General features: G+C 64.6%; 1 protein-coding gene across 3 annotated transcripts in view; it reads right to left on the reverse strand.

Annotated features, from left to right (window-relative positions):
- Positions 1-2282: 2282 nt before the first annotated feature.
- Positions 2283-24228, reverse strand: part of SLC12A5 (solute carrier family 12 member 5) — a 28046-nt gene continuing 6100 nt past the window's right edge. Inside the window, exons 1-27 of one of the 3 annotated variants that reach the window (XM_066561818.1) lie at positions 23811-23917; positions 16911-17005; positions 16563-16694; positions 16203-16349; positions 15542-15596; positions 14538-14668; positions 14163-14404; positions 13873-14084; positions 11860-12027; positions 10853-10951; positions 10636-10693; positions 9818-9992; positions 8867-8985; positions 8472-8570; positions 8262-8381; positions 7985-8089; positions 7728-7896; positions 6672-6867; positions 6422-6591; positions 6188-6319; positions 5900-6007; positions 5613-5735; positions 5339-5526; positions 4980-4994; positions 4306-4439; positions 3707-3815; positions 2283-3567 (exon numbers count right to left, since the gene is read on the reverse strand). In XM_066561818.1, the coding sequence (XP_066417915.1) occupies positions 3724-3815; positions 4306-4439; positions 4980-4994; positions 5339-5526; positions 5613-5735; positions 5900-6007; positions 6188-6319; positions 6422-6591; positions 6672-6867; positions 7728-7896; positions 7985-8089; positions 8262-8381; positions 8472-8570; positions 8867-8985; positions 9818-9992; positions 10636-10693; positions 10853-10951; positions 11860-12027; positions 13873-14084; positions 14163-14404; positions 14538-14668; positions 15542-15596; positions 16203-16349; positions 16563-16694; positions 16911-17005; positions 23811-23862 (3336 nt within the window). In that variant the 5' untranslated portion in view covers positions 23863-23917 and the 3' untranslated portion in view covers positions 2283-3567; positions 3707-3723. Of the gene's footprint in view, positions 3816-4305; positions 4440-4979; positions 4995-5338; positions 5527-5612; positions 5736-5899; positions 6008-6187; positions 6320-6421; positions 6592-6671; positions 6868-7727; positions 7897-7984; positions 8090-8261; positions 8382-8471; positions 8571-8866; positions 8986-9817; positions 9993-10635; positions 10694-10852; positions 10952-11859; positions 12028-13872; positions 14085-14162; positions 14405-14537; positions 14669-15541; positions 15597-16202; positions 16350-16562; positions 16695-16910; positions 17006-23810; positions 23918-24228 lie in introns of those variants that run through there. The other 2 variants (XM_066561817.1, XM_066561819.1) reach the window with 2 other exon arrangements.

The raw sequence follows: 24228 nt of genomic DNA on the forward strand, positions 1-24228 counted from the left end.
GTACCAGAGGAGGACACTGTCTTCACCACGGTGGAGCGGCAGAAGGGTGCTCCATGGGGAAACTGAACACTCACAGAGGCCAAACGTGCAGGGCTGGGTTTGTAAACTAACATGCAGTGCTGTCTGCTAAAACTGGCCCTCTCCAGCCGACAGCGAGGGGACACGCTGTGGAAACCAGCTCCTGTCTTGCCACAGCCAAACTGCCTGGCAGGGGTGTGGGAGCAGCCCTGACTCTGTCCAGAGCTGTGCCCCTGCTCTTGCTGAAGGATGGGGAAGGAAAATGCCTTTTTTCAGCAGTAGTGACGGAAAGGAATGGCCTTCCTACTCCCTGGGGGAGCCAGGACCATGGCTTTGCCGTCAGGGTGGAGTGATGCTGAGGGGAATGGGATCCATTGGTGATGCTGGGGGATGAAGCAAACCTGTCAGAAGTGTGCCCTGGCTGCTCTCACCACTGCTCTGCAAATGTCATTCCTGGCTGCCCTGTACCTGCAGCCAACGGAGGAGCCTCTCACCTGGCGCTGTGAGGGTGAGTGCTGTCTGCAGGCTCAGCAGAGGCTGTGCATAACCTGTCCCTGCCCTCTGCCCTGTGCCAGGGCAGGAGGCGACCGTGCTCGCTGCCTCAGGCCCAGCAGCACAGGGGGCAGCAGCCAAACTGCAATTAGAGGGCAACTGCAGGGAGTGAGTGGCATCTTGTGAAGAGGCAGAGCAGCTGGCAAGTGCTCGAGGCCCAACAACATGGTGCTAACACATGAGCTGTGTGGGCAGGCTGCTGTGCCTTCCCCCGCTGCTGCTGAAGTGCCTCAAATAATTTTGGGAGGCTGGAAACAGCCGGTGAGCTTGTGTGTGGTGGTAATGGGCCAGCTCCAAGGGGCAGAGCAGCTAGACACTGGCAAATGCTGGTTCCCATGGGCTGCTCTTCCCAAAACTAAAGGAACTTCACTTGCAGACCCCTACCTGCTCTTCTCACAGCTCCTGGGCTGCTGAGGCAGCAGCAGGACCAGAAAGTGCTACCCTGTGCATCTGCACCACTCGTCAGCCCTGAGCTCCTGTGCTGAAGCCAGGTCTCAGCTCAGCCTGACAGTCCCCCTGTAAATGCTGAGCTCCCCATGCCTGTGGGAGCAGCTTCCACAGCAGCATCTGTGGCACAGACCTGCAGCCACACAGGCCACCAAGCTACCCTGGCAGAAAGTCTGGCTGTGACTGGGACTGCTCCTGGAGAGAAGGGAGGCACTTCGGGAGTGATGGAAATGTAGGAGCAAGGTATGAGCAGGCACAGATGTGCAGCTGGGGCTTGGTTTTGGTCTAGGAGTGTGTCCAAGTAGTATCTTACAACAACAAAAAAAAATCCAACATCAAAAAACCCACTTCTTTCTATCCAAGCATCCCCAAATAGCTTTGGCCTGGACCTGGAGTAGAGGAGCTCTGAAAGGGAGCAGGGGCTGGAGTGGCCAGTGCAAGGGGGGTTTCCTGTTCTCAGGGAGGCAGGAGCCAAGGCTGGCAGGGGGTGGAGTGGGCAGGGAGCTGGGAGCAGTCAGGGCTGCCTGTGCCAGGCAGGAGGCAGCTGCTGCCAGGATGGACACCCGTGGGGATGCTGTAGCAGCACCCGCTCCCCCTGCCCCTGCTCAGTGCAGAGCAGCACTGGGGAGCGTCTGGAGGGGCTGAGGGGGCGAGTGCTTCAGCACAGGGGCTCAGCTCTGGCCAGGGACAAAGTGCTGCCCCAGGGCCCAGGCTGGCACAAAGCCGCCAGCGCTGCCGGGAGAGGGCAACTCTTAGCAGGCTGCACTTAGAGTGGAAGCTCAAATCTGCTGTGAAACAAGTTCAGAAAAGTCTGTGACTTCTTTTCCCTGAAAACTCTTAAGAAGCTAAATTGAGAAGAGAATAAACCTGCGACCTGGCCCTTTCCCAGGGGCTGCTGGTGGCCGAGGAAGGCTGCAGCCTCCACCACCACTCTGGAGCGCTCAGTGCGACGGATGGGCTCCTGGTTTGTGCAGGAGCAGCCCGGCTCAGCTCCCCGTCCCTGCGGCCTGGTGCTAGCAGAGCCCTGCATCTCTCAGAATAGATATAGATCTCTATATATAGACTTCATCTGGTTCTATTAACATAAATATGATCACTTTAAAAATACACGTACTGTATTATGTACACTATGTACATGGGGCTGGGGCGGGCGCCAGCGGCACCCTGCTGCCCTCGCACCGCTTCCTGCGTGGTTCCTGGAACCGTTCACATTTGTTAAAAGCGCCTCAGTTTCTCTTCTGTGAGAGATGCTGGGGAGGGGGGGGGCGGGGGGGGACGGCGGCGGGGGCGACCCTGCAGCTGCTGCCAAAGTTGATCTGCCCCGGGGAGCTCTGCGGCTGTGGCTGGTGCCGGGGCTGCCCTGGCCAGCCGGGTGAGGGAGTGCCAAGATGCCGGGGGGACAGTGGGACCCCTGCAGCCCCCCCCTCACTGTGACGTCTTGCTGGTCATATCAGCAAACAGCCTTTGCATATGTTAAAAATACACACAGATCCAGACTGTCCTACAGCCCCCGGCAGCATCTGCGACTGCCTGGGGCCGCGGCCAGGGCTGGGTTAGCAGCAAAGCCCTGGGGAGCAGCAGGGAGTGCAGCGCGGCACAGGGGCGACCCAGACACATGTGCAGGTGCTGGGGCCAGCCGGACTGGCTGGTGCCGGGCCCTGAGAGCCCCCAGTTTAGCGCGGCTGAGGGGGAGCAGGGTGGGGGTCCGGGACACCCCTGTGCCAGCCCAGAGCAGGCACTGGTGCCTCGGGGGTGCCCAGCTCACGCTCACATGGCAGGGTCCCTGCGGCTCCCGACACCGCAGCTCCACACCGCGACTCCTGCGCAAGCACCTGCACAGCGCCGGGAAGAGAGAGCCCGGAGTCAGGCAGGGGGAACGGGGAGCACCCCCAACCACCCTAGGTCAGGGCTCCTGCTCTCACGGCCTTGCTGTGCTCCAGCACCTGAGCCCGCACAGCCGCCCCCCACCCTCTGCCTCCTCCAAACCATCGTGCTGCATCTCCACAAGCTCAGCCCGCGCTCTCCGGAGACATCGGTGCCGAGGCAGCGGCGAGCTGGGGCTGTCCGGGCCCGTGGCGGTGAGGGGCAGCGGGGGAGCAGTGCGAGGGAGGCAGCCCCGGAGGTGAGGGCCCCGGAGGCGGCCCCGGGCGCGGCCGGAGGTGGGGACGGGAGCGTCCGGCGAGCGGAGCGTGGTGCTGCGGGCCTCTCTCTCCTCGCAGGGCCCCGCAGGGAGGCGCGGGGCAGGCGGCGGGCACAGGGCACAGGGCACGGGCGCGTCCAGCCGAGTCTGTGCAGGAGTAGCAGCACGGTGGGGCCAAGGTCCGTCTCGGCACAGCCGCCCTCCGGCCCGGCAGGGGCTGCAGCGGCAGTGCTGGGGCTGGCGGCGGGGCTGGCCCTGCCAGGGCGGGCGGGCGGTGGCGGCAGCGCCGAGCTCTGGTGCTCAGTCCGCGGTTCACTGTATATATTTATATATAAACAAGGACAGCAGTGCTGTGGTGTTGCAATGAGGAACAGCTGCTCTGGTGCTGGATGCTCCCGGAAGATCTGGTGCTGCAGTTCGAATGGAGAGATCAGGGGCACGGCCAAAGCCAGGAGAAGGTTATGCGCACCGGCTGCCATCCGGCCTTCCCTCCTCCCCTCGGGGAGCGCGGTGCAAAGGGGTGGCGGGGCTCTCAGTGTGCAGACAAACCTCTCTCGCGCCGTCTTTCAGGAGTAGATGGTGATGACCTCCCGGCCCCCACCACGCACCAGGAGCACTCTGTCCAGATGCTCCGTCAGCACCTCCAGGAACTCCATGTCTGCACAGCCGTCAAGGAGGACAAACTTCACACCTGGGGAACATGGGGACAGCCCTGTGCCATCCCTGCCCAGCCCCAGCTGAGCCTGCAGCACTGACACCTCCACACCAGAGCCAGGAGCTGGCGGGGTCAGTCCCAAGCCAAGGGGCCAGGGAAGCCCACCCGTGCTGGTGCTGTGCGATGGGGATGGTGACTGAGCCAGCAGATGGCTGAGCCCCACAGACCTCTACCTGTCATGTGCCACTGCACTCATGGTGTAGGTGCAGTGTCATGTGCTCCCACCACCCATCACGTGCTGGAGGAGCAGGCTGTTGCCAACGACAGCTACTGGAGCTGGCCAGGAGCAGGAGGTGTGGAGGGGGTCCAAGCTCAGGAACTGACCTGTGCCTCTTGGCACTCGCCTAAAAGACCCACCAGTTTTGGGGAAAACATGGACCCTGCTCCCCCTGACACGGAGGGGTTCTGATGAGTGGCCCCACAGGAAGGATACAGTTCTCATCCCCTTTCCGGTTACGGGGAGGCCCTGGCATGTTCAGCAGGACCAGCTTGGCATCCTGGGACTTCTTCACAATCACCTCATTGAGCCTCACAGCCGTGTGCATCCTCCTCACGTTGGACTGGTTCCTGTGGGCAACAGCACGTGTGGGCACGGGACAGGCAGGGTCAGCCTCCAGCCCACACCAGGCCAGGGAGCCACAGGGCACACCGGCCTCCTGCCCTCGGGCAGTGCAGCACAAACTCGCGGTGCAGCAAGCTTTGCCAGGCTCTGCACTGGTGACTCTGAGCCTGCACTGGTGACCATGAGCCGCAGGGCCACAGACGGTGCCCATGGGCAGGGGCAACTACGGCTGCTCAGGGCCAGACTGCATGGAGTGAGCAGGAGCAGGCAGCACAAGTGTCACCGTGGGTGCCTGAGCCCAGGCTTGCAGGGAGCTGCTGGCAGCATAGCAGGGCAGCTGAGGAGCGTGTAGCACGGGCAGTGCACGGTGCACGGGGCTGGCAGCCAGAGCTGCCCGGGTGAGCTGTCTGGCACTGCAGCTGTCACGGCTCACTGAGCCACCCTCCTGCACAGGGGCAACCCCCATGGCTCCCCTCATGCTGCCCCATGAGCACAACCCAGCTCCCTCCATCCCAGCCCCGGCACCCAGCCAAACCCAGACTTACAGGTTCTCCCACTCCCTGCCAGGAGCATGATGGGGTCGGAGAGAGAGAGAGAGGAAGAGAGAGAAAGAGAAAGAGAGAGAAATGTGGTGAACACCAAGTGGGGACCCCCACTCCCCACAGCACACCCAGCCTGGGCACCCCATCCCTTGCCAGCACAGTTCTGCACAGGGACCCCTCCCCACCTGCCCCCAGCCCCTCTGCAAGGGCACACTCAGCACCCAGGCTGCCTAACCACTCCTCAGGGCAAGGATCAAGCTGGTGCTGCCGAGGCCCTGCCTGCACCTCCTGGCTGGGGCAGGCAGGGACAGCCAGGATCACAGGGCATGGGTGGGACAAGGTGGCAGCATGGGGGGCCGTACGGCTTCATGCTGAAGAAGTCTTTGATGCCCTCAGGGCTGACAGGGCTCTTGCTCTTGTTCTTCTCAGCAACGGACTTCTCCTTGGTCCAGGTAAGATGCACCTTCTCAGGGGCTGCCTCCACCTCATCACCAGGAGACTGAGAGCTGCTGGAGAAGGTGGTGGCATTCTTGTCGTGGATTAGTTGGACCTGCAGAGGGAAGAGGGGAATGGTGGGCAGGGCCTGGGGCCTGGGGCTAGCTACCTGCCTGACCGTGCCTTGGTACAGCCCCTCACCTCCTCCTCTGGCTTCTCCTCGCCATCAGCAGCCTGCTCCTCGGGGACGTTCAGGCGCAGGCGGGTGTTGGCTGGGTTCTTGCGCCGGATGGAGCCACGGGACTCATCCGTGATGCTCTGGATCTGTGTGGGAGGGATCAGCCAAGGGAGTTGGGCACAAGAGGATTGGCTGGGCAGAGCCTAGCCTGAAGCCCACCAGGATGAGCACACAGAGCTGCAGGGCAGCTAGGTTCACATCAGAGCCACCACAGGGGTGAGAGCCCACCCAGCCTGTCCTGCAGCCTCACCTCCCGCTCCCGCTCATTCTTGGTGAGGTGCATTTGTTTGAGGATCTGGGAACGCTGCTCCATCACCAGTGTCTTCTCATAGGTGTAGGCAGAGATGTCACTCTCATGCTGTGGGGAGAACAGAAGAAATTTGGGGCAGGGTTAGCTGTACTACCTGCTCCCAGCAAGGCCCAGCATGTCCCCGTGGTGCTGTGTCCCCCCATGGTGCCATGTGCCTCATGTCAGGCTCTGTCTGGCTCCCATGCACAGCATCCCTGACTGCAGCACGTGCCCCGTCCCAGCACTCACCATCTCCACCACCTCCACCTCTGCGGTGATGCGCAGGTGGTACAGGAACGTGGTCAGGTCCTTCTTCATCTGGATGCTGTTGTCATCCATCTGTGCCACCGTGAAGATGCGCATCTTGCACTTACGCCACACCTGCAAGAGATGGGGGAGGCTTGGGCACGGCTCGACAGGGACAGCCCCAGCCCCAGCCCCAGCCCCACACTGCAGGGCCCAGCACTGCGGGGCCCAGTCTACCTTGTGCTGCCGCAGGAGGAAGGGCAGCAGCATCAGCATCCCCCCATCGTGGACAATCCACCAGACGTCAATGTGGCCCTCCGAGAACCGCTCCTGGTTGCCCGGAAACATGGCAACATTCTTGGCCACCAGCAAGGCCAGATGCCCAGCTGTGGTCTCTCGCACCAGCTCTGGGAGGGGAAGGGCCACGTCAGCCAGGGCAGCTTGCAGCCCCCCAGGTCCGGCAGTGCCCACCCTCCACGGTGCCTACCAATGAAGTTCCTCCAGGTCTGGTGATCCTCCTTCTGGCGCCAGCTGCGGGGCCAGCCCACCAGCACTGTGTTGTGCTGCAGCCCCCCCAGCCCGCTGGACTGGATGAGGTGGGACATGCCATCCCGCAGGTTAGAGGAGATCACCACCTGACAAAAGCCCTTCACCTTCTCTGCTTCCATCAGGCGCCGGATGGACTGCAAGGGAGAAGGAAGTCAGAGATCCCAGGGTCTCAGGGATAGGCATGGATCATGGGCACAGCAGCTGCCAGGCCCAGCAGTGGCCCAACCCAGGCCAGATGAGGTAGAGGGTGCAGGATGTAGGGTACAGGTATAGAATGGGGGGTGCAGAGTATGGGGTACAGGGCTGTGAGGTGCAGGGCGCAGGCTGTGGGGTGCAGATCCTCACAGGGTGCCTGGGTCTCTGTGCCCCATGGCAGGCCAGTGGCTCCGAGCCAGGGGGGTGATACCCAGCAGAGCAGAGAGCTGGCACGCAGCTCTGCACCGTGCAGAGTGGAGGGTGTCCTTGTGCCAGGGCTCTGACAGGTGGCAGAGCAGCAATTAGAGTTATTTACTCGGAGAAATTATAACATGTCTGCATGGGAGAGAAAGTGTTTGCTTCCAAGGGCTTAATCTCATTAATGTGCCGCCCCGCGGGTGCAGGGGGTGGGGAGTGCTCTCACTCTGGCGGGGAAAGGCTCATCTCCCACCTTGCCTGGCACCAGGGCCACAGAGACTGTGGCAAGGGTTGAGGCTGAGGAGTCTGCTCAGCCCAGGAGCACAGCAGCTGTGCCAAGTCCTGCAGCAGCTGGCCAAGACTGGGACCAGTGCTTGGCTGGTGCCAGCATCTCTGGCATCTTGGAGGGGAAGAGGAGTCCAGAGGTCCCTGTGGTACTGTGAGCACCAGTGAAGCATGGAGTCCTCAGGCTCTGCCTGATGCCACTGAGAGCTCTCCAGGCCATCCCGGGGCCACCAGTCCTGGCCATGGGGCAGAGACAACCCTGGGCACCTGGGGACCTAATGCTGGCACAGCCTGTCCTAGTGCAGGCAGCTCTCACCTCCTCTGCCCTTTGTGCCTGAGGATGGTTGTCCAGGAAGGTCCCTTCTAACACCGAGGCCACGATAGTGAGGCCCTTCCCAGCCTTGAGCTGCGAGGTGAAGGACAGGAGCTGCGGGTGCACCACGTTCTGCTCCTGATCCCCACGGACCAGGACCAGCAGCTGCGGCCTGGAAGGAAGGTCCTGCAGTCAGTGCCTGCACCCAGCTTGTCCCTGCCCTGGAACCCTGAGATCCCCATCTCCCTGCGCAGCCTCACCTCCAGTTTTTGGTGTGTGGGGGCCCTTCCTCCAGCCGCAGCAGGGCATAGCGGGCTGCACTCAGGGACAAGCCCCGGATCCCATCACCCCACTCCTTCTCTGCCCTGCAGGAACCAGCAGCACATAAGGGATGCCCATGGCTCTGGCCACAGGCACCACGCTGGCACCCTGGAGCATCCAAGTGGGACAAGCAGCCCAGGGGAGCCCAGCAGCCACATGAGAGGCCACATGGCCACGGGGAGCTGGACAGGAGCTGCACGCCGTGGCCTCCCTTACCCGCGGTACTCGATGTATTTGTAGATGAGGCCGGCGATCAGCATGGCCACCAGCGCGTAGTACCAGGAGCAGATGAACATCAGCGCCAGGCAGAGGCTCATGCCCAGGAAGGACAGGGTCCTGCAGAGGGCACAGAGCTGTCAGCCTGCCCTGAGCTCCCCGCTGGGGTGTCCTGGGTGTCCCTGTGCTGCCCCATCCCGCCCGGCTCACCAGTGGTAGTAGCGGAAGCGGGGCCGCCAGTTGGGCGTCCGCAGCAGCGTCTGCACCGCACACGCCAGGTTCACAAACATGTAGCACATGAGGAAGAACCTGCGGGAGAGAGCAGGGGGCTTAGTGGGTGCAGTGTGAGCGACTGAAGCCTCCACACCTCCTGGCCCCGGGGTGGCCAATGCCAGAGCACGCCCTGCTGATGGACAGAGAAGCAGTGCCATGGACAAACCGAGCCTCAATGCTGGCCAAGATGTGAGCCCAGAGTTCCTGCAGGGCCCGCCTCTTCCCAGGCAGGGGCCAGGGCAGCAGGTCCGTTCCCCCCTCCCCCCGAGGAGCAGAGACCCACACATGCCACCCGCTGTTGTGAAGGGGCGGGTCGACAGCACGCTGCCTACATGGAGAGGATGGGAGCCACCTCGTCCAGGGAGGCGATCAGGATCCCGATTTCGCAGATGCAGGCTGTGAGCAGCAGGGCCCACGTCGGCTCCCCGTTGGCTTTGCCATGGCCAAAGACCTGGAAATGGGGGGAGAGGGGCGTGTCAGGCTCTGCGGTGCCCTGTAGCCCTGGGCAAGGGCACTCAGTGCAGTCCGATGAGACTGGACCCTCCTATACACCCAGCCCTGGCAGGAGCAGGGACTGGGAACACTGGGTGCCGTGAGCTGGCACATGTCCCATTGGAGTCTGCCAGGAAAGCATTCCCAGCGCTGGCTCCTGCTGACAGAACAGTCCCGTTCCCGGCAGATCCCGTGGCTCTCCCCACACCCAGTACAGCAGCCCCTGTACCCCACCAGGGACGAGCCCCTGCTCACAGCCTGGCCACAGCAGCACGGAGCCGGGCACCCCGTGCTTGGGACGGACACACAGCCGGGGGACAGTGGCCCCTCCTGCGGCTGCGGGGGGAGCGGGGAGGGGCCCGGGGGCGCGTGTCCGGACGCATTAAAGGGTGCGGGCGGTGCGAGCGAGAGCTCGGGCTGGGGCTGGCAAGGAGAAGGAGGGAGGATAAAATTAGCCCGCTCTTCCCTGGGGGGAGCTGTCGGGTTGGATTTGGAGAGATGAGGTTGTGGGAACGCGTCTTCAGAGAGCAGATAAAATATGAAGCGGCACGGCGGCGGGGGGGAGGGAATTCTGACCTTTCCCGACACTCTCCTCCCACCGATACCGCAGCCAGACCACCACGGCCGCCCACCGCCGTGCCGGTGCCGGTGCCGGCGGGATGAGGGCAGGGATGTGGGGCTGCTCCGGCAGCGACGGCGCCGGGAGGAGGCAGGGTGGGGTCCCAGGGCCTCTCTCTGCAGCCACAGTGGGCGCTCAGGGTGGGGAAACACCGGACTTGGGCGTCACCTACCCTGAGGAAGGGAACGATCCCATCCCTGGAGATGGCTTGCAGGAGGCGGGGAGCTCCGGTGAGACTCTGCAACCCAGCCCCGCAGGTGGAGAAGAACGAGCCAATGACAATGACCCACGGGGACGGCCACGCCAGGGTGCCAACCACCAGGTTCCCGTTGACAGCCTCACCAAACCTGCGGGGCATCAGCATCACCTGCAGCTCCATTCCATGACCGAGCACCAGCACCACAGTGGCACAACCCAGCCTCCCCCAACAGCACCACTCTGGGGGGATGTGACACAGCTGGGGTGTTGACTCAAGGGTGAGCAGTGGAGCAGGCTCAGAGGTTGCCAGGGGTCTGTCCTCATCCCTGTACCCATTATCAAGGCAAAGGACAAGGGCAGGTGTGGGACAGGACTGCTCATCTCTGTGCCGGGGGGGCAATGATGATGCATGCAGTTGGATCCTGTTTGTGTAGGTGCTGGCGACCCAGAAGTGTCACCTGCCACGTGCGGTGAGCAGGGCTGCCCCAGATAAGCAGGAGCACAGGCAGCCCTGCCTGTTGACAAACAAGTGGCTGCCTGCAGCCCTGGAGGGGGAGGAATGCAGCAAACATGGATGGTTGGGATGCACACAAGCCCCCAGTGCTGGTTACAAGCTCCAGCCCCCCTGCCTGGTTACACCCACGAGCCCCCCAATGCTCCCATGTCTGCCCAGTGTGTCATGGTTGCAGTCTTCCCCACACCTCTTCCTGCCCCTGGGGCTGCCCCTGCCCCAGCCTGTTCCAGGGGGCTGCCAGACTCTCTCCATGCCCTCCATGGCCTTGGGACACTCACTTGTCACGCAGGACGACCCCCTCGATGCATGCTCCAAAGAGGACAACAGAGCTGATATCTGCCAGGTAGTCAAGGAGAGCCAGGAGGATGCAGAGTCCTGCCTGCCCAGCCAGTGGGTGCTGGGACAGGGCCAGTGAAGCACCCGAGCTGATCTGCCCTGCAGAGCCCACCCACCCCCAGCCCCACAGCCCAGGCTCAGGCAAGCCCTGAAAGATACAGACTGCAGAGGTGGTGGCAATGGCCAGGATGGTGCCCGTGGGGATGGACTTCTGGGCATCCCGCAGGTCTCCAGAGCGGTTGGAGCCAGCCATGATGCCTGGGGAAAGAGGGGATGGTGTCAGGGGGAGCAGAGCTACAGCCCATACCCGTCCCTCATGCCAGGCACCGTGTGAGCCCTGGGCACAGCAGGGCACGGTTCGGTGTGGGCCAGCATGGGAAGCAGCCATGATGGACAGGGGAGAAGGCACTGCTGCGGCTTGGGGTACCCAGCCTGCTCTTCTCACCCCCCTCCAACACTTCCCCCCCTACCCCAAACCGCAGTCTGAGGCCACTCAAGGATTAGGCTCAAAAGCTCTCAAGTGCCTTGTCTCATTAGCCCTTAATTAGCTCAAGCAGGGACGGTGGCTGCCGCAGGGGCAGGGACAGGGTCCAGCCCCGACGTTGCTCGGGGAGGGCAGGAGGTCACGCAGGGACACGGCTGCACAGGCGGGATCAACCCAGCCCGGGGGATGACCCGTGCAGCCGGGGCAGGAGCCCAGAGCCGCGGCACCGGGGGACCGGCTGGTGAACGGCGGCGGGAGGGCCGGCACCGGAGGCCGAGCGGCTGCCGGGGACCCCGCAGCCCCGGACCCTCCAGCGCTCGCCATGCCCGGGGCAAGCCGGGGACTCCCTCCCGCCTTGGCCCCGCGGAGCTGCAGGGGAGCCCCCGAGGCTGCGCCCGCTCGGTTCCGCAGCGGGGCCGGGCCGGGGGGGCTCCTCTGCCCCCGGAGAGCTAAAAATACCGGAGCGGCGGGACGTCAGCGCGCACCGGGCGGCACCGTCAGATCTGGAGCGCGGGCGGCTGCGGGGGAGGCGATGGCGACCGGCCGCCCCCGCGCCGCCGCTGTCACCGCCGCTGTCACCGCCGCACGCACCCCCGGGTGCGGGGGTGGCACACGTGGGGGAGCGCGCCCGGCCACACGTGCTGTGCCCGCGGCACGGAGCGGAGCCCGCGGCGGCTCCCACCTGTCACCGAGGGGAAGTAGATGCCGACGAGCAGGGTGAAGTAGGACGTCATGTCGCTGAAGACGTAGGGCTGGTCCATGTCCACTGGGGTGTCGGGGGAGCTCACCGAGGGCAGCCCCCGCTTCTCCACGATCACGCCCTTGGTCAGGTATGAGCTCCAGAGGTTCTCTGTGAGGAGGGAGGAGGCCGGGCAGTGCCTCTGGCAGGAGGTGCCCACAAGCCCCCACACCCAGCACAGCATCCCCACCCCGCAGGAATGGAACTGGGGGGTGTGTGGTTCTCCCAGCCCTTCCCCGGCCCCACTGAGCAGCCAGCTCAGCACTCACGGGGCCACAGGCATGCAGGGGGTGAGGATGGCAGCACAGGTGGGCAACCAGAGCAGGTTCATAATGCTGTTGGCAGCGTCCCCACAAGATACTGGAGCAGCTGACATGGGATTGCAGTAGCAAATAATTAAGAGGGTAATATAATTAATGCTGATCAACACAGGTTTAAGGGAAGTGGATCGTGTCAAAGTAACTTGATAATGTTTTTGATGGGATTATGAGTGCGGGGCTGATGTAACAGGCTTAGTGTCCCTCCGTGTGCTGCTTTGGCTGCAGATCATGGGGAGAAACTGGAGCAGTGGAGAGCAGCCAGCACCGGGCAGGGTGGGCAGAGGCAACTGCCCTTGGCATGTCACTGCTGGGGGGGCAGAGAGGAGCAGCCAGCTCTCAGCCCCCAGCACTGAGCCCCCTTCATGGCTGCTCACAGGTGACAGATGGGGCTGGCAGTCCCTATTGGCGTCACCTGTCTCATCCTCCCTGAAACGTTGTGTATCTCCCCACCCCTCACCTAGGGCACAGCAAGCCCCAGTCACCTCTGCCAGGGTCAAACTGTGCCACCCGTCTTAAGATGCTGCTGGGCCGGTCACCTTTGTCACCAGCCACCCCAGAGTGGGGTCCTGGCTCTGTCCCACTGCCCCCAGTGCAGGAGGGTTTGCTGCCCTGAGAGAGACCGGGGCAGTGGGGGTCTGCACCCCCTCCCCAGCAGCACCACTGCCAACAGGAGCAGGTTCCACCCAGCAGCCAGGAACTCCTGATCTGACCCAAAGGACCTCAGAGTGCAACATCACTGGGAGGCTCCCAAACACCCTGTGACTGCACTCCACTAATCACCATCACAGCTGCAGCCCTGAGCACCACGTGCTCAGCTAAGTCTGACCTCCCGTGCCCGTGTCCACGCAGACACCAGGGCAGGATGGCTGGGGCAGCCCTGCAGCCATCAGGAATGACTGATCCTGCTTGTGGCTCTGCTGCTTTCCTGAGTCCCAACAACCACTCCAGCATGGGGGTCTGCAGACACCCTCTGAATGTGGCACAGAGCATCAGCCTCTGCCACCCACTGCTGAGCGTGAGCACCTAGCAGATACACCAGCATCTCCAGAAAAACAGGTCATAAGTGCTGCTCCCAGCAAATTCACACATCTTTCTGTGGTCCTGGCCACTCTCCCAGCAGGGCTGTAGCCACAGTAGCTAAGTGGCCCCAAGGGGTGATCACTTCTCTCAAAACCTCAAATCAATACCAGCCTTTCCAAAGGCCAAGAGGAAGCAGAGGGAGAATTTATTCCTCCCCAGCCCTTTGGGCCTCATTCTGAGCCACCCCACTGGCTGACACAGACTGCATGCAGGTGGCTGCAGTGCCCTGCTCTGTCACCCAGTGCAGGAGTGTCCCACTGCCCAGCACAGCATGAGCACAGCTCCCTGTGCCTCAGGAGCAGAGCAGCCGCCAGCAGGGATCTCCCACATGCTCTCTCACCTGGACCCAGCACTGTTTGCCCCCACAACACCTGGAATGGCTGAGAAGCCATGCTCAGGATGGTCTCCCACAGCACACCTCCACCAGCCCTGTTGTCAGAGCGGCCCAGCAGGCACAGCCACTGCCTCACCACAGCTCCCTTCCTTCTCCATGCTGCCATTCCCATGCCTTCATGCCCATGCCCACGTTCCCATGCCTCTGTTGGCATGTGCTCACCTTGGATGAGGCCGCTGGCAGCACCAGGGATGCCCTCGATCTCAGTGACATTGTTCATGGTGAAGTACTCATCACAGGTCGCATTGAGGAAACGGGAGGTGCAGAAAAGCTCCCAGAGCTTGGAGCCAACTGTCTCATTCCCCTCCACCACCATCTTGGTGCAGAGGTCGAAGCCGTGGCGTGAGAGGGTCCTGTTGCCCAGGAGGCAGATCCTGGGGGCACACGGGCACTCAGCACTCAGCATTTGCATGCCCCAGCCCTGCTGCATCCCTGCAGGGCCCTGTACTCACGGGAAGCTTGGTGGGTCAAAGGCAGATTTGATGACTCCAGCATAGATGGCAAGGATGGAGAGGATGACACAGCCCAGGAAGACCAGGGCAAATTTGTTGACATACTTGACACCCACGAACACCACGGTGGCCATGCAGGTCAGCACACAGGTGCCATACACACGCATGTTGTTGAGCATTGCAGCTGCCTCCCCGCTGGCATCCTCTGCCTTGAAGATGGCCATGGCCGGGAAGATGTAGGCCTGGGAAAGAGTCATGGCATCACCACCTGGCTAACAGCCTGCAGAGGGGCCCCAGGAGAAAGGTCCTTCAGGCCCCCTGCCCTGCCAGGAGCTGAGCCCATGGCACTGCACAAGGCAAGGACCAGGTACCTACCAGCAGGATTTCGATGGTGCCCAGGATGTACATGGCACCGGCAAAGGTGGTGCCCAGGTAGAAGCAGAGCCCCACAGCCCCACCAAACTCGGGTCCCAGCGAGCGTGAGATCATGTAGTAGGAGCCACCCGCTGTCAGAGAGAGCAAAAGTGGGTCCCAGCCAGACCCCAGTGACACCCTCAGCCCTGCCAGGTATCCCAGAGGGCAGACTGGAGCCAGGATAGCCACAGGCCCTGCTCCAGCACTGAGCAAGATGCAGAGCAGCAGGAGTGACCACACGGGCAGAGTCATTCCCCAGCAGCCAGGTGCAATAGCCAGTGGCACAGGTGTTCCCTGGACACCAGACACGAGCTGGAGCCCCAGGGACCTGGACCATACCCTGCTCCATCCTCCCAGAGGAGCCCTCAGAGCCGGGCTGCCAGGATCGATGGTCCCGCTGCGGCAGCAGGATGATAAATAGCTTTAATTACACCCCGCGCTGGGCTGTCAGCGCTGTGCCCAGCCTGGCGCAGCTCACGGCTCCCCAGGGCTCTGCAGGGCTGGCATGTTCTGGGGGAGGCAGCCGGGGCACCCACCGGACACAGCCCACGGTGCCTCCTGCGGGGCAGAGCCCACACACAGCAGCGTCCCGGCGGTGGGAGATCCCATCCCATCCCATCCCATCCCATCCCATCCCATCCCATCTCCCAGCCCTGGCTCTCAGCACGCCCTGCTCCCATCCTCCTGCCGTGTGTCTCCCGGCTCCCCGCGGCCTCGCCAGTCTGGCGGAGGGAGGAGCCGCGGCTGGCGGCTCTCGCTGCCATCTGCACCTCGCGGCTTTGGGGACGGGTGGCGGCTCCAGCTCTGCGCTCCCCCGGGCCCTGGGGATCCCGCGCGGGCTGGTGGCAGAAGGCTGGGGAGCGGCTGGCAGCCCCGGAGGATGCTCTCTGGGAAAAGCCCCGGCAGGCACCCCACCCTGCTGCCCGCACCCCGCCCAGCTGCCCGCACACCGGGCTTGGCTGTACCTGGCACCACACCGTTGGTGGCGATCGCGCTCATGGAAATGGCCGTCAGCATTGTCTGCGAGAAGAAACACAGCGTGTTCAGGAGCAGAGGGACAGGGGAGAGAAGGGAGAGCTGGGGCCACGCTAGGACATGGGGCCTCTTGGGGCCACGCTGAGATGTGCCACGGGGCAGGGATGCCCAAGGAGGATGAATGGATAGATGTGTGTGTGGATGGGCAGGCAGAATGTTGGCTGGCAGCACAGCTGACACAGCTGAGCCCTTGGAGGGGCTTGCAGCACTGGGGTGGCTCAGGACACTGGACAAGGCCAGCCCTCCCAGCCTCTGCCCTGGGGTGACTGTCCTGGCGAGGTGGCTCTCTGCATGGTACCAGAGCAGGGGACCCCCAGCACATCCCCCCACATAGCAGCTATGATCTGGGTCACCGTTTAAGCACCATTCCACTGCTGATTCCTCTGGGAAGCTGAAGACTTCTCCTTGTTCTAAGTGGGGCAGGAGCTAGGGCAGGGGCAGAAGCTGGGGCAGAAGCTGGGGCAGGAGCAGAGCTGGGGCAGGGCATGGTGGGCTGGCAGCCAGTGCACCTCTCCATGGTCCAGCCAGCCACACTGGTGACCCCAGGCCATGGGCAAGGCTAGTGAAGGCTTATATGGCTCCAAAACTCACACAGGAGCAGCAGAGGAAGACCATGCAGAATGACTCCATGATGCCAGCGATCCCCACCACCCAGGTGAGACGCAGGAAGAGGATGACTCCAAAGATGTTCTGAAGGCAGGGCAGGTAGACACCCATGAAGGTGCCCATCCGTGGGGCCTGTTGAGGGAACAGCAGTTACCAGGGCTCAGGGGCCTGGCTGGCAGAGGAGCAAGAGATCCCACTCTTCCCACAAAGCAGCCAGGAACCCAGGGTAAAACCACCCCTGGTTGAGGCCAAGGGGTCTCCTGTTCCCAGGGCAGTCTGTGGCCTGGCACTACACAGGCAAGGGCTGCAGAGGGAGGGAAGGTTACCTCCCCCCTAAGTCCTCACCTGCACTGGCTTCTTCTTGCCTCCATCATTGTTCTCAGCCTCCTCGTGCTCCCGGCTGCCCTGTGGCAGGTTGGTGTAATTGGCCAGTCCACTCAGCAGGGACGAGACCATAGGGCTGGTGTCCATCTCCTCCTGTGGAGAGCAGATCCCGAGTTGTGAGGACAGTCCCCTGGGACCCCAGCCACCCCCAGGAGACCTCACCAGATGGTGCCCCACTGCGTGCCCCTCCAGGAATGGCTTTGGCAGTGCAGCAACCCTGGCCTGGGGCTCTGGCATGTCCCAGTGCCCAGGGTGCAGGCTGGGTGCTGTGGGACAGCTGCTTAGCTCAGCTCCCTCCCCGTGCCCTACCTCGAAGAGGGCCATGTTCTTGCCATCGTACTCCTTGCCCTTCTCCAGGTCCGTGCTGTTAATGAAGGGGCTGCTCTCCTTGGGATTGCCATCGCCTGCAGAGACACCACTGAGTCAGTCAGGCAGCCCCTGCCCCACCCACACCTGCAGAACATCCACCCCACAGGGTCACTGCTGTGAGGGGTCACAGCTGCCTGGGGCCGCCAGCGGAGCTGCCAGGGCTGTGGGCACCATGCTCACACTCAGACCCAGCAGAGGCAGTGCCAGGCCGGCATGCCAGCCCCCAGCATCACCTCCCACAGCACAGCACACACAGGGGCTGCCATCCCCAGGAGGCTCCGCTGCCCCGCCCGGCCGTGCTGACACGCAGAGCCGGCGGAGCGCATCCACGCAGAGAGGCGAGCAGAGTGCATCGGGGGAGCCGCCGGCGGGAGGCACGGCTGCAATAACTCACGGCACGGGCTGCAATAACTCACGGCACCTGCGGGCGAGCGCGCTGGGACTGCCCTCGGCGCTGGGACTGCCCTCGGCGTTGGGACTGCCCTCGGCGCTGGGACTGCGGGGCTGCTCAGCATTGGCGCACAGGGGATGGTCCCGGCACAGTGCCTGGGACTGGGGCCGCTGGCCAGGTGTCTGGTCCTCCTCCCAGACATGCACCACAGGGTGGGAGGTGACATCATTGAGGGCAGATGATGCCCGGGGCAGTGGAGCCACCCACAGCAGTGCCAGGCCTATAGAACTACCAGGACAGGGACCACAGGCACTCACTGCATTAATGACCTAGTGCAGAAGAAACCTGGAGTTGGCTTAATAGCGATGAAAACAGCTGAGCTGCAGAGCAGCAGAAATAAATCAAGCTGGAAATGGAGCAGCAGTAAGGATGGTGCTGCCGGAGCAGCACAGCTCCAAGAGAAGGTCCAGAGCAGAGAGGGACCAGGGCATGGGGGCCAGGAGCCAAAGGACACAGTCCTAGGCGAAGCACCTGAGGAGGCACCTATGGCAGAGGGAAACCTGGGCAGCCAGGCCAGTCCCCAGCCCTCAGTGGGGGGAGAGAGGCTCCCTGCCACACACCCATCCCAGCAGCACAGCCCTGCAGCCAGAGCAGTCACACTGCCATTGGCCACCGCACTGCCGGGCAGGTTGCCCACATGGGCAGGGTCACAGACCAGCTCCAGAGAACTGTCCCCTCCACCATCCTTCAGCATAGAGCTCATGAGCGCCCCAGGGCAGAGGGATGGTGCCCTAGCAGTGTAGTCACCCACTCACGGTGGCAGCCACAAGACAAACCCTGCGACCATTTGGAGCATCCTGGTCCTCTGAAGACCGCCATTCTCCTGCCAGTTGACTCATATTCGGGATCCTGGAAGCCCGTGTGCAGCAGTGATTCACCATCTGCAATTCCCTGGCACACAGGGTGCTCCTGGCTGACCAGGAGGTGAAGCCTCAAATGCTACAGGTGACACGGACCTGCGTGCTGGCCCCCAGCTCCCACCATCCCTGGGCTCCCCCAGCACAGGGCAGCAGGGCAGCAGTGTCCCTAAGGGCACAGCCAAACACTGAGGCACAGTCTGCAGGCTCGTCCTGTGCAGGAGTGGCCATGGCAGTGCCACTGGGACACCCTGGCCCACAGGCTCCTCTCCAGAGTCCCCTTGGACACACACCCAGCCCCTCAGGTTGCCCCATTGCCATGTGCCTGCCCTGTATCTCCCACAATGGGTCTCATCACAAACCTCATTCGCTCCTTACTCTGTGTTTGGTCTAAAGCCCCACTGAACCCTGCTGTCATTAGGTAACAGCAGTGGTGTGGGCTGGCAACCACCCACTCGCCACGGCTCTTGCCCACCCGCACCAGCTCTGGGGACCACACTGATGTGAACCATCCACCATGCTGACAGGACACCCTCCAGGCTGATGCTGTGGCCATCCCCAGTGAGGTGACAGAAGGGTGCAGGAGCAGGGGTGGCTCGAGCTCACCTCCCCCTTGGGGCTGGGTGGCACCGGGGGACACGGGCAGCTTGGCAGGGAGACGTGCTCGAAGCGTGGCAAGGCTCTGGGACCCCTCCGGGAGAACGGAGCCCGCGGGGGCCTCGCCTCACCGCCTGGTACCCAGCCGACGACATCACCGTGCAGGTTTCCATGGCAACGGCGAGCCACGGCCGCCTCGGCTCCCGCTCTTATGTAACGGCGCAGGCAGCCGGACGCTGGCCCCACATGGCACCCGCGCCCCGGCCCACCGGCGCCCGGGGGATGGAGCGGCCGGACCCCCGGCCCCAGCCCACCCCGACCCCCGGGACTGCCCTGCTCGGCTCCACACGACAGGCGCCAGCAGCACCCTGGGGTGCTCCAACCCCTGGCACCACAAACAGCACCCACAGCTCGCAGTCCCTCCACCCCCAGCTCTGCCCAGCGCTGCTCACGCCGGGGCCACGGCCCGTGCTGACACCACCCAGGCTGCCGGGGCTGGCCCGGGGGCAGGAGCCCCTCGCTCGCTGGGTGATGCTGCTGCGAGTAGCAGCACTGGGAGAGGCCCCGGGCTGGTGAGCATGAGGATGCAGCACGGCTCGGGGAGACTCTCAGTCTCCCACGTCGCTGCAGCCCCACAGGCTGGAAGGAGTTAAGCACAGGGCGCAGGGTCCCAGGTGACAAAGCGCTCCCGCTCCTGCTCCTGCTCCTGACGGAGACCATTTTGCCGCAGCGGGGCTGGTGCAGCCTCTCCCCGGTAGCTGCCTCAGACCCGTGGTTTGAAGTCAGGGGCAGCCAGGGCAGGCAGGAGCAATGCCCCGTCCCTCACCTGCCACTGCCACGGCCAGCCCTGCCCGGCTGGCTCCCGCAAATGGGGTGCTGCCTCCCGGCCCTGGGGACACGTGGGACACTGACAGTGCCAGCAACGCCCACAGGGCTGCCCTGCCCCGCTCCGCCAGAGCAGCCAGGACAGAGCAGCGCAGGGCCGGAGCGCTGGACCGGGCTAGCAGCCCCAAGGCCAGCAGCCGAGCCGGGAGAGACAGTGTGAGCAGAGCAGAGGCGAGCCGAGCCGTGCCAGGCTTCGATCCCGGCGCTCAGCCGCCCCCCTCCCCAGGGATCACTCAACACGAATCGGCCTTTTAATTTGCTGCGGCGGCTGGAAGGGCTGGCAGCGGGACCGCTGGCAGGAACCCGCAGCCCCGCCGTGGGCACCGCGCAGCCCCGCTCTCAGCAGGGCTTCCACCAACCTGTCTGCCTGGGGCAGCCCGGAGCAAACGCAGCAGCGCCAAAGGACCGTCACAGCACCCTCGGAGCCCCCCAAGGCAGGGCTCAGGCAGCAGCACCAACCACAATTTGATCTTCTAATGGCTTTTTACTTAGCCCTAAATTGGGTTGGGAAGCGTCATGTCCCTTATCCCAAATCCTCCCTAATCGCTTTACACGGCGCAGGGCACCGAGCACTGGCTGGGGTAGCCCCAGCAGCCACCCCCCACCGGCTAATTAACCACAGCTGCTGCCAACGCTGCCACCCGACCACGGCCGGCCCGTGCCCTCCGCAGCATCCAGAGCACAGCGAGCCCCAGCCAGGGACATCGGGCACTGGGGCTGCGGCACTGCCGGGCGGTGCAGTGGCTGAGGGGGGCCGTGGCAGGAACAGCCCCGACCTCAGAGCCCTCCGTGCCTCCGTCTGCGCTCCTGCACGGGGCTGCTGACGGCTCCGGAATTCCCCTGCGCCACCCCCGCCCCGATCCCGCAGCCCCAGGGGCAGCAGCAGCAGCGCGATGGCTGCTCATGGCACTAGGGATGCCCTGGGGCTCCCCTGGAGGTACACAGGACACCTTGACTTCTGCCACAGGACACCTGGGCTCCCGGGGCTCTGCCTGCAGCAAGGGGCACCCCAGGGTGACCCCAGCAGGCCAGCGAGCACATGGGCGAGCACGTGGCCCTGGCTGATGTCCCCAGCTGCTGCCGTTTTGCAGGAGCTGCTGGCCAGGGAGGCCACGCTGCTGTTCTGTCACCTCCGGCTATCAAGGGGACTTGGCTGTACACACACTGCCTGGCCCTGGGCTGCTGGCCTGGGGTGCCTAACGCAGGTGGGGATGGCCAAGGTATTCTTATGGCAGTGGCATCTCTGCGCCCACCCAGCTTCCTTCTACCCTGCACAGGAGTGTCTGACAGCTTCTCTGGGGAGGGCGACCCTTGCAAAGGATCCCACACAGCCCTTGCAGCCCCCCTGAGGCAGAGACCACTGCTGATCAGAGCAGTGCTGGCTCGTGCTGGCAGCGTCACAGCAGAGCCACTCCAGCTGCAGCGTGTCAGGGGAGCAGGGCTGGGGGTCGGGGTGGGATGGTGGAGTGGGATGCTCCCCCCATGCCAGGGCTGCGTTTTCTCCCTCCAGCCAGCAAGCACACCCAGTGGCCTTTTGGGCTGGATTCCTTCACAGCCTGACCCAAATTGGACCAACTGCTACTTCAGACCTATCCTCTTCCTTCCTAAACCCAGGATTATCCTCCCTTTGATCAGCCGGCCCTGCAGCGCAGGATTTCCAGCACAGGCGTTTTGGCTGGCTGCATTTAAACAGCTTCCCAGATTCTCCGACAGTCCAAGCCCTGCCTTGGAAATGGCCGTGGACACAAGTTCCAGCAAAGCTCCTGGTGCTGGATCTGGGCTCCCCAGGCATCCCAGTGGCACCGGGCTGGGTGTCAGCATGGCACTCTGCAGTGGGGCTGCGGCTGACATCCCAACACCCCAACCAGAGCAGTGCAAGGTGCCAGCCCGGACACTGCAGGCAGCAGCCCTGCCTGCTCCCCGCTCCCACCACCTCCCCAGAGGGTCCAGCCCTTGCTGGGTTGCTGGGCTGGAGCACTTCCAGCCACTGTCATGCAGCTCACGCATGCTGTCCAGAGCATGACTCGAGTTGGGACACTGCTGACCTTTCTGACAAATAAGGCCTAAGTGGCACCCAGGGCTTCAGTGCTCGTGCTCGGCTTGGCAAGTTGCTGGACAGCCAGCACTGGAGCAGCCAGGACATGTGAAGGGGGCCCACTGGCAATCAACAGCTTTGCTATCCAACGGGTTTTCCATGGTCCCTGCAGACAGACCTCACGATGGGAGTTCAGCTGACCCTTGGCATGGGGGGACAACCCCCCACAACACTGCAACAACCCTTGTCACAGGTGTGGGGAGCTCTGCTGAGCCCCTTCCTACAGACAATCCCTGCTCCCCCAGGTGCCCCAGGCCCCCGACTCCTCCAGCCCTTCATCCGCTGTCCCACAGGGCAGCATCTCAGCAGGCTCAGCTCCAGGGACAGTCTGCCTGGTCCATCTGTAGTGGCACCGTGTCCAGCCCTCCTGCCAGACCCCAGCATGGCTGCACCGCCTGCTGCCACGCCGCTGGCACTGCCGCGATGGAAATCAGCGAGTGGGAGAGATCCTGGTGCTGCAGAGGGCAAGGGGAGGGCAAGTGCCCAGCGAAGGGCACGGCTGGGGGCCAGTGCGACAACCCCAGCCCGGCAAGGTGCCCCCAAAAGCCTCCTGCCAGCCCTGACCTTGAGCGGAGCCACAAATAAACAAGCAAATAAACAGACTGGGGTCGGCAGAGCAGAGGAATCCACAGAACCTGTCTGTGGCTGTGCCCAGAGCCCCACTGTGGGCAGCCGGGACCCCCACAACCACTGCCACAGCCAGCCATGTGCTGCCGGCTGGGGCTTTGGCAGACCCCACCAGGGGACCTGGAGAGGAGACTTGGAGGTGTCTGGGAGGCTCAGAGGAGCAGTGCAAGTCCTCCTACGCCCACACTGCATCCCCCTGGCTGCAGCCCACCCCTGCGCCCGGCAGGAACACCCACAAGAACGGGGCCTGTGCCGCCTGGTGCTGGACGTGGCCCCGTGAGGAACGGGGACCCTCACACAGCTCGGTAGTGCCGGGAGGGGCTGAGGCCAAAGCGGCAGCAGTGACGGGGCTGCTGCGGGGCCGAGCGGCCCCTCGCCGGCGGAGGACAGCGGCCCTGCGCCAGGGCTGCAGCGGGACGGGGCACAGCGCGGCGCGCCACGGACTGCACCGGACCGGCTCGGCACGACAGGGCTCACTTTGGCTCAGCTGGGCTCGCTTCGGCTCGGCTGGGCTCGGCCCCGGGACGAACGGCTCCTGTGGCCGCGGAGCCGGGCCCGGGCGGCCACTTCAGCACCGCGGACAGCGGCAGCGGTCCCGGGGTGGGGGAGCGGGGGGGCAGGGAGTGGGGGGCGGGAGCGGAGAAGGGAGCGGGGGGCGGCTGCCCGGGATGGGGAGGCGGCTGCCGGAGATGGGGGGCGGCAGAGGAGAGGAATGGGGGGGAGGGCAGCGGGGGTGAGAGAGGCGATATGGAGAGATGGGGGGGCGGCAGCCGGAGGTGGGGGGCGGCAGCAGGGAGGGCTGGGGGGGCTGCAGCGGAGATGCGGGAGGCAGGGGTGGGGGCCGGCAGTTAGGTGAGGGGACCCTTGCGGGGATCCCGGGCGGGCGGGAGCGGGACCGGTGCGGCGACTGGCGGGGTCTGTCCGGGAAGCGGCGGGGCCAGCCCCGCAGGGTCGCTCGGAGCGCAGCAAGCAGCCCCCGCCCGGGAGGAGGCTCCTCGGTGAGCCCCGCACCGCTCGGCCGCACCGCCGCTTCCCGGGGCTGCCGCAGCGGCGAGAGCGCGGCCGGGGCTGCGCGGAGGCGCCGGGAGCGGGAGCATCCCCGCACCGCCCGCCGCAGCCCCGCGGGGCCGCCGGCCGAGAGCCGCCGTCGCGGCCGGTGTCGGTGCCGGTGCCTCCCGTTCGCCCCGCGGCACGGCACCCTCAGCCCCCGCTGCCCCCGGCTCCGCGCCGCTCCTGCCCCGCGCCGGCGCCGGCCCCCGGCCCGGCGGGGGCGGCCGCCCCGGGCCGTGCCGCTGTCCCGCTCGTCGGTGCCGATGCCGGTGCCTCACCTTGGCTGGCGCCGCCGTCGCCGTCCTCGCAGTCGGTCAGGTTGTTCAGCATGGCGCCGGTGCCGCGGCCGCTCGCTGCCGCCGGAGCTGGAGCTCTCGCTCCGCAGCAGCCGCGTCCCCGCGCCGCCCCCCGCGCCGGTGGGAGGGGGCTGCAGTGCGGAGGCGCCCGGGCTCACGGCTCACGGCTGCTGCCGGCGGAGCCCAGCCCGGCCGCCCGCTTCATCACGTATGCGGGAGGCATTGCCCCCGCCGCGGCGGGGAGGGGGGGGCGCGGCGGCGCGGGGGGGCACAAAGACGAGCGAGCGGAGCGGGGCCGCCTCCCGGCTGCGCCAGGCGTGGGGGGGGAACTAGGGCAGCGCTGCGGGCCCGGCTGGTGCGGGCGGGACGGGACGGGACGGCCCCGCAACTGCACCGACCC

Source organism: Molothrus aeneus, chromosome 17 (genome assembly GCF_037042795.1).
Source record: "Molothrus aeneus isolate 106 chromosome 17, BPBGC_Maene_1.0, whole genome shotgun sequence".
Taxonomy (NCBI): Eukaryota; Metazoa; Chordata; class Aves; order Passeriformes; family Icteridae; genus Molothrus; species Molothrus aeneus.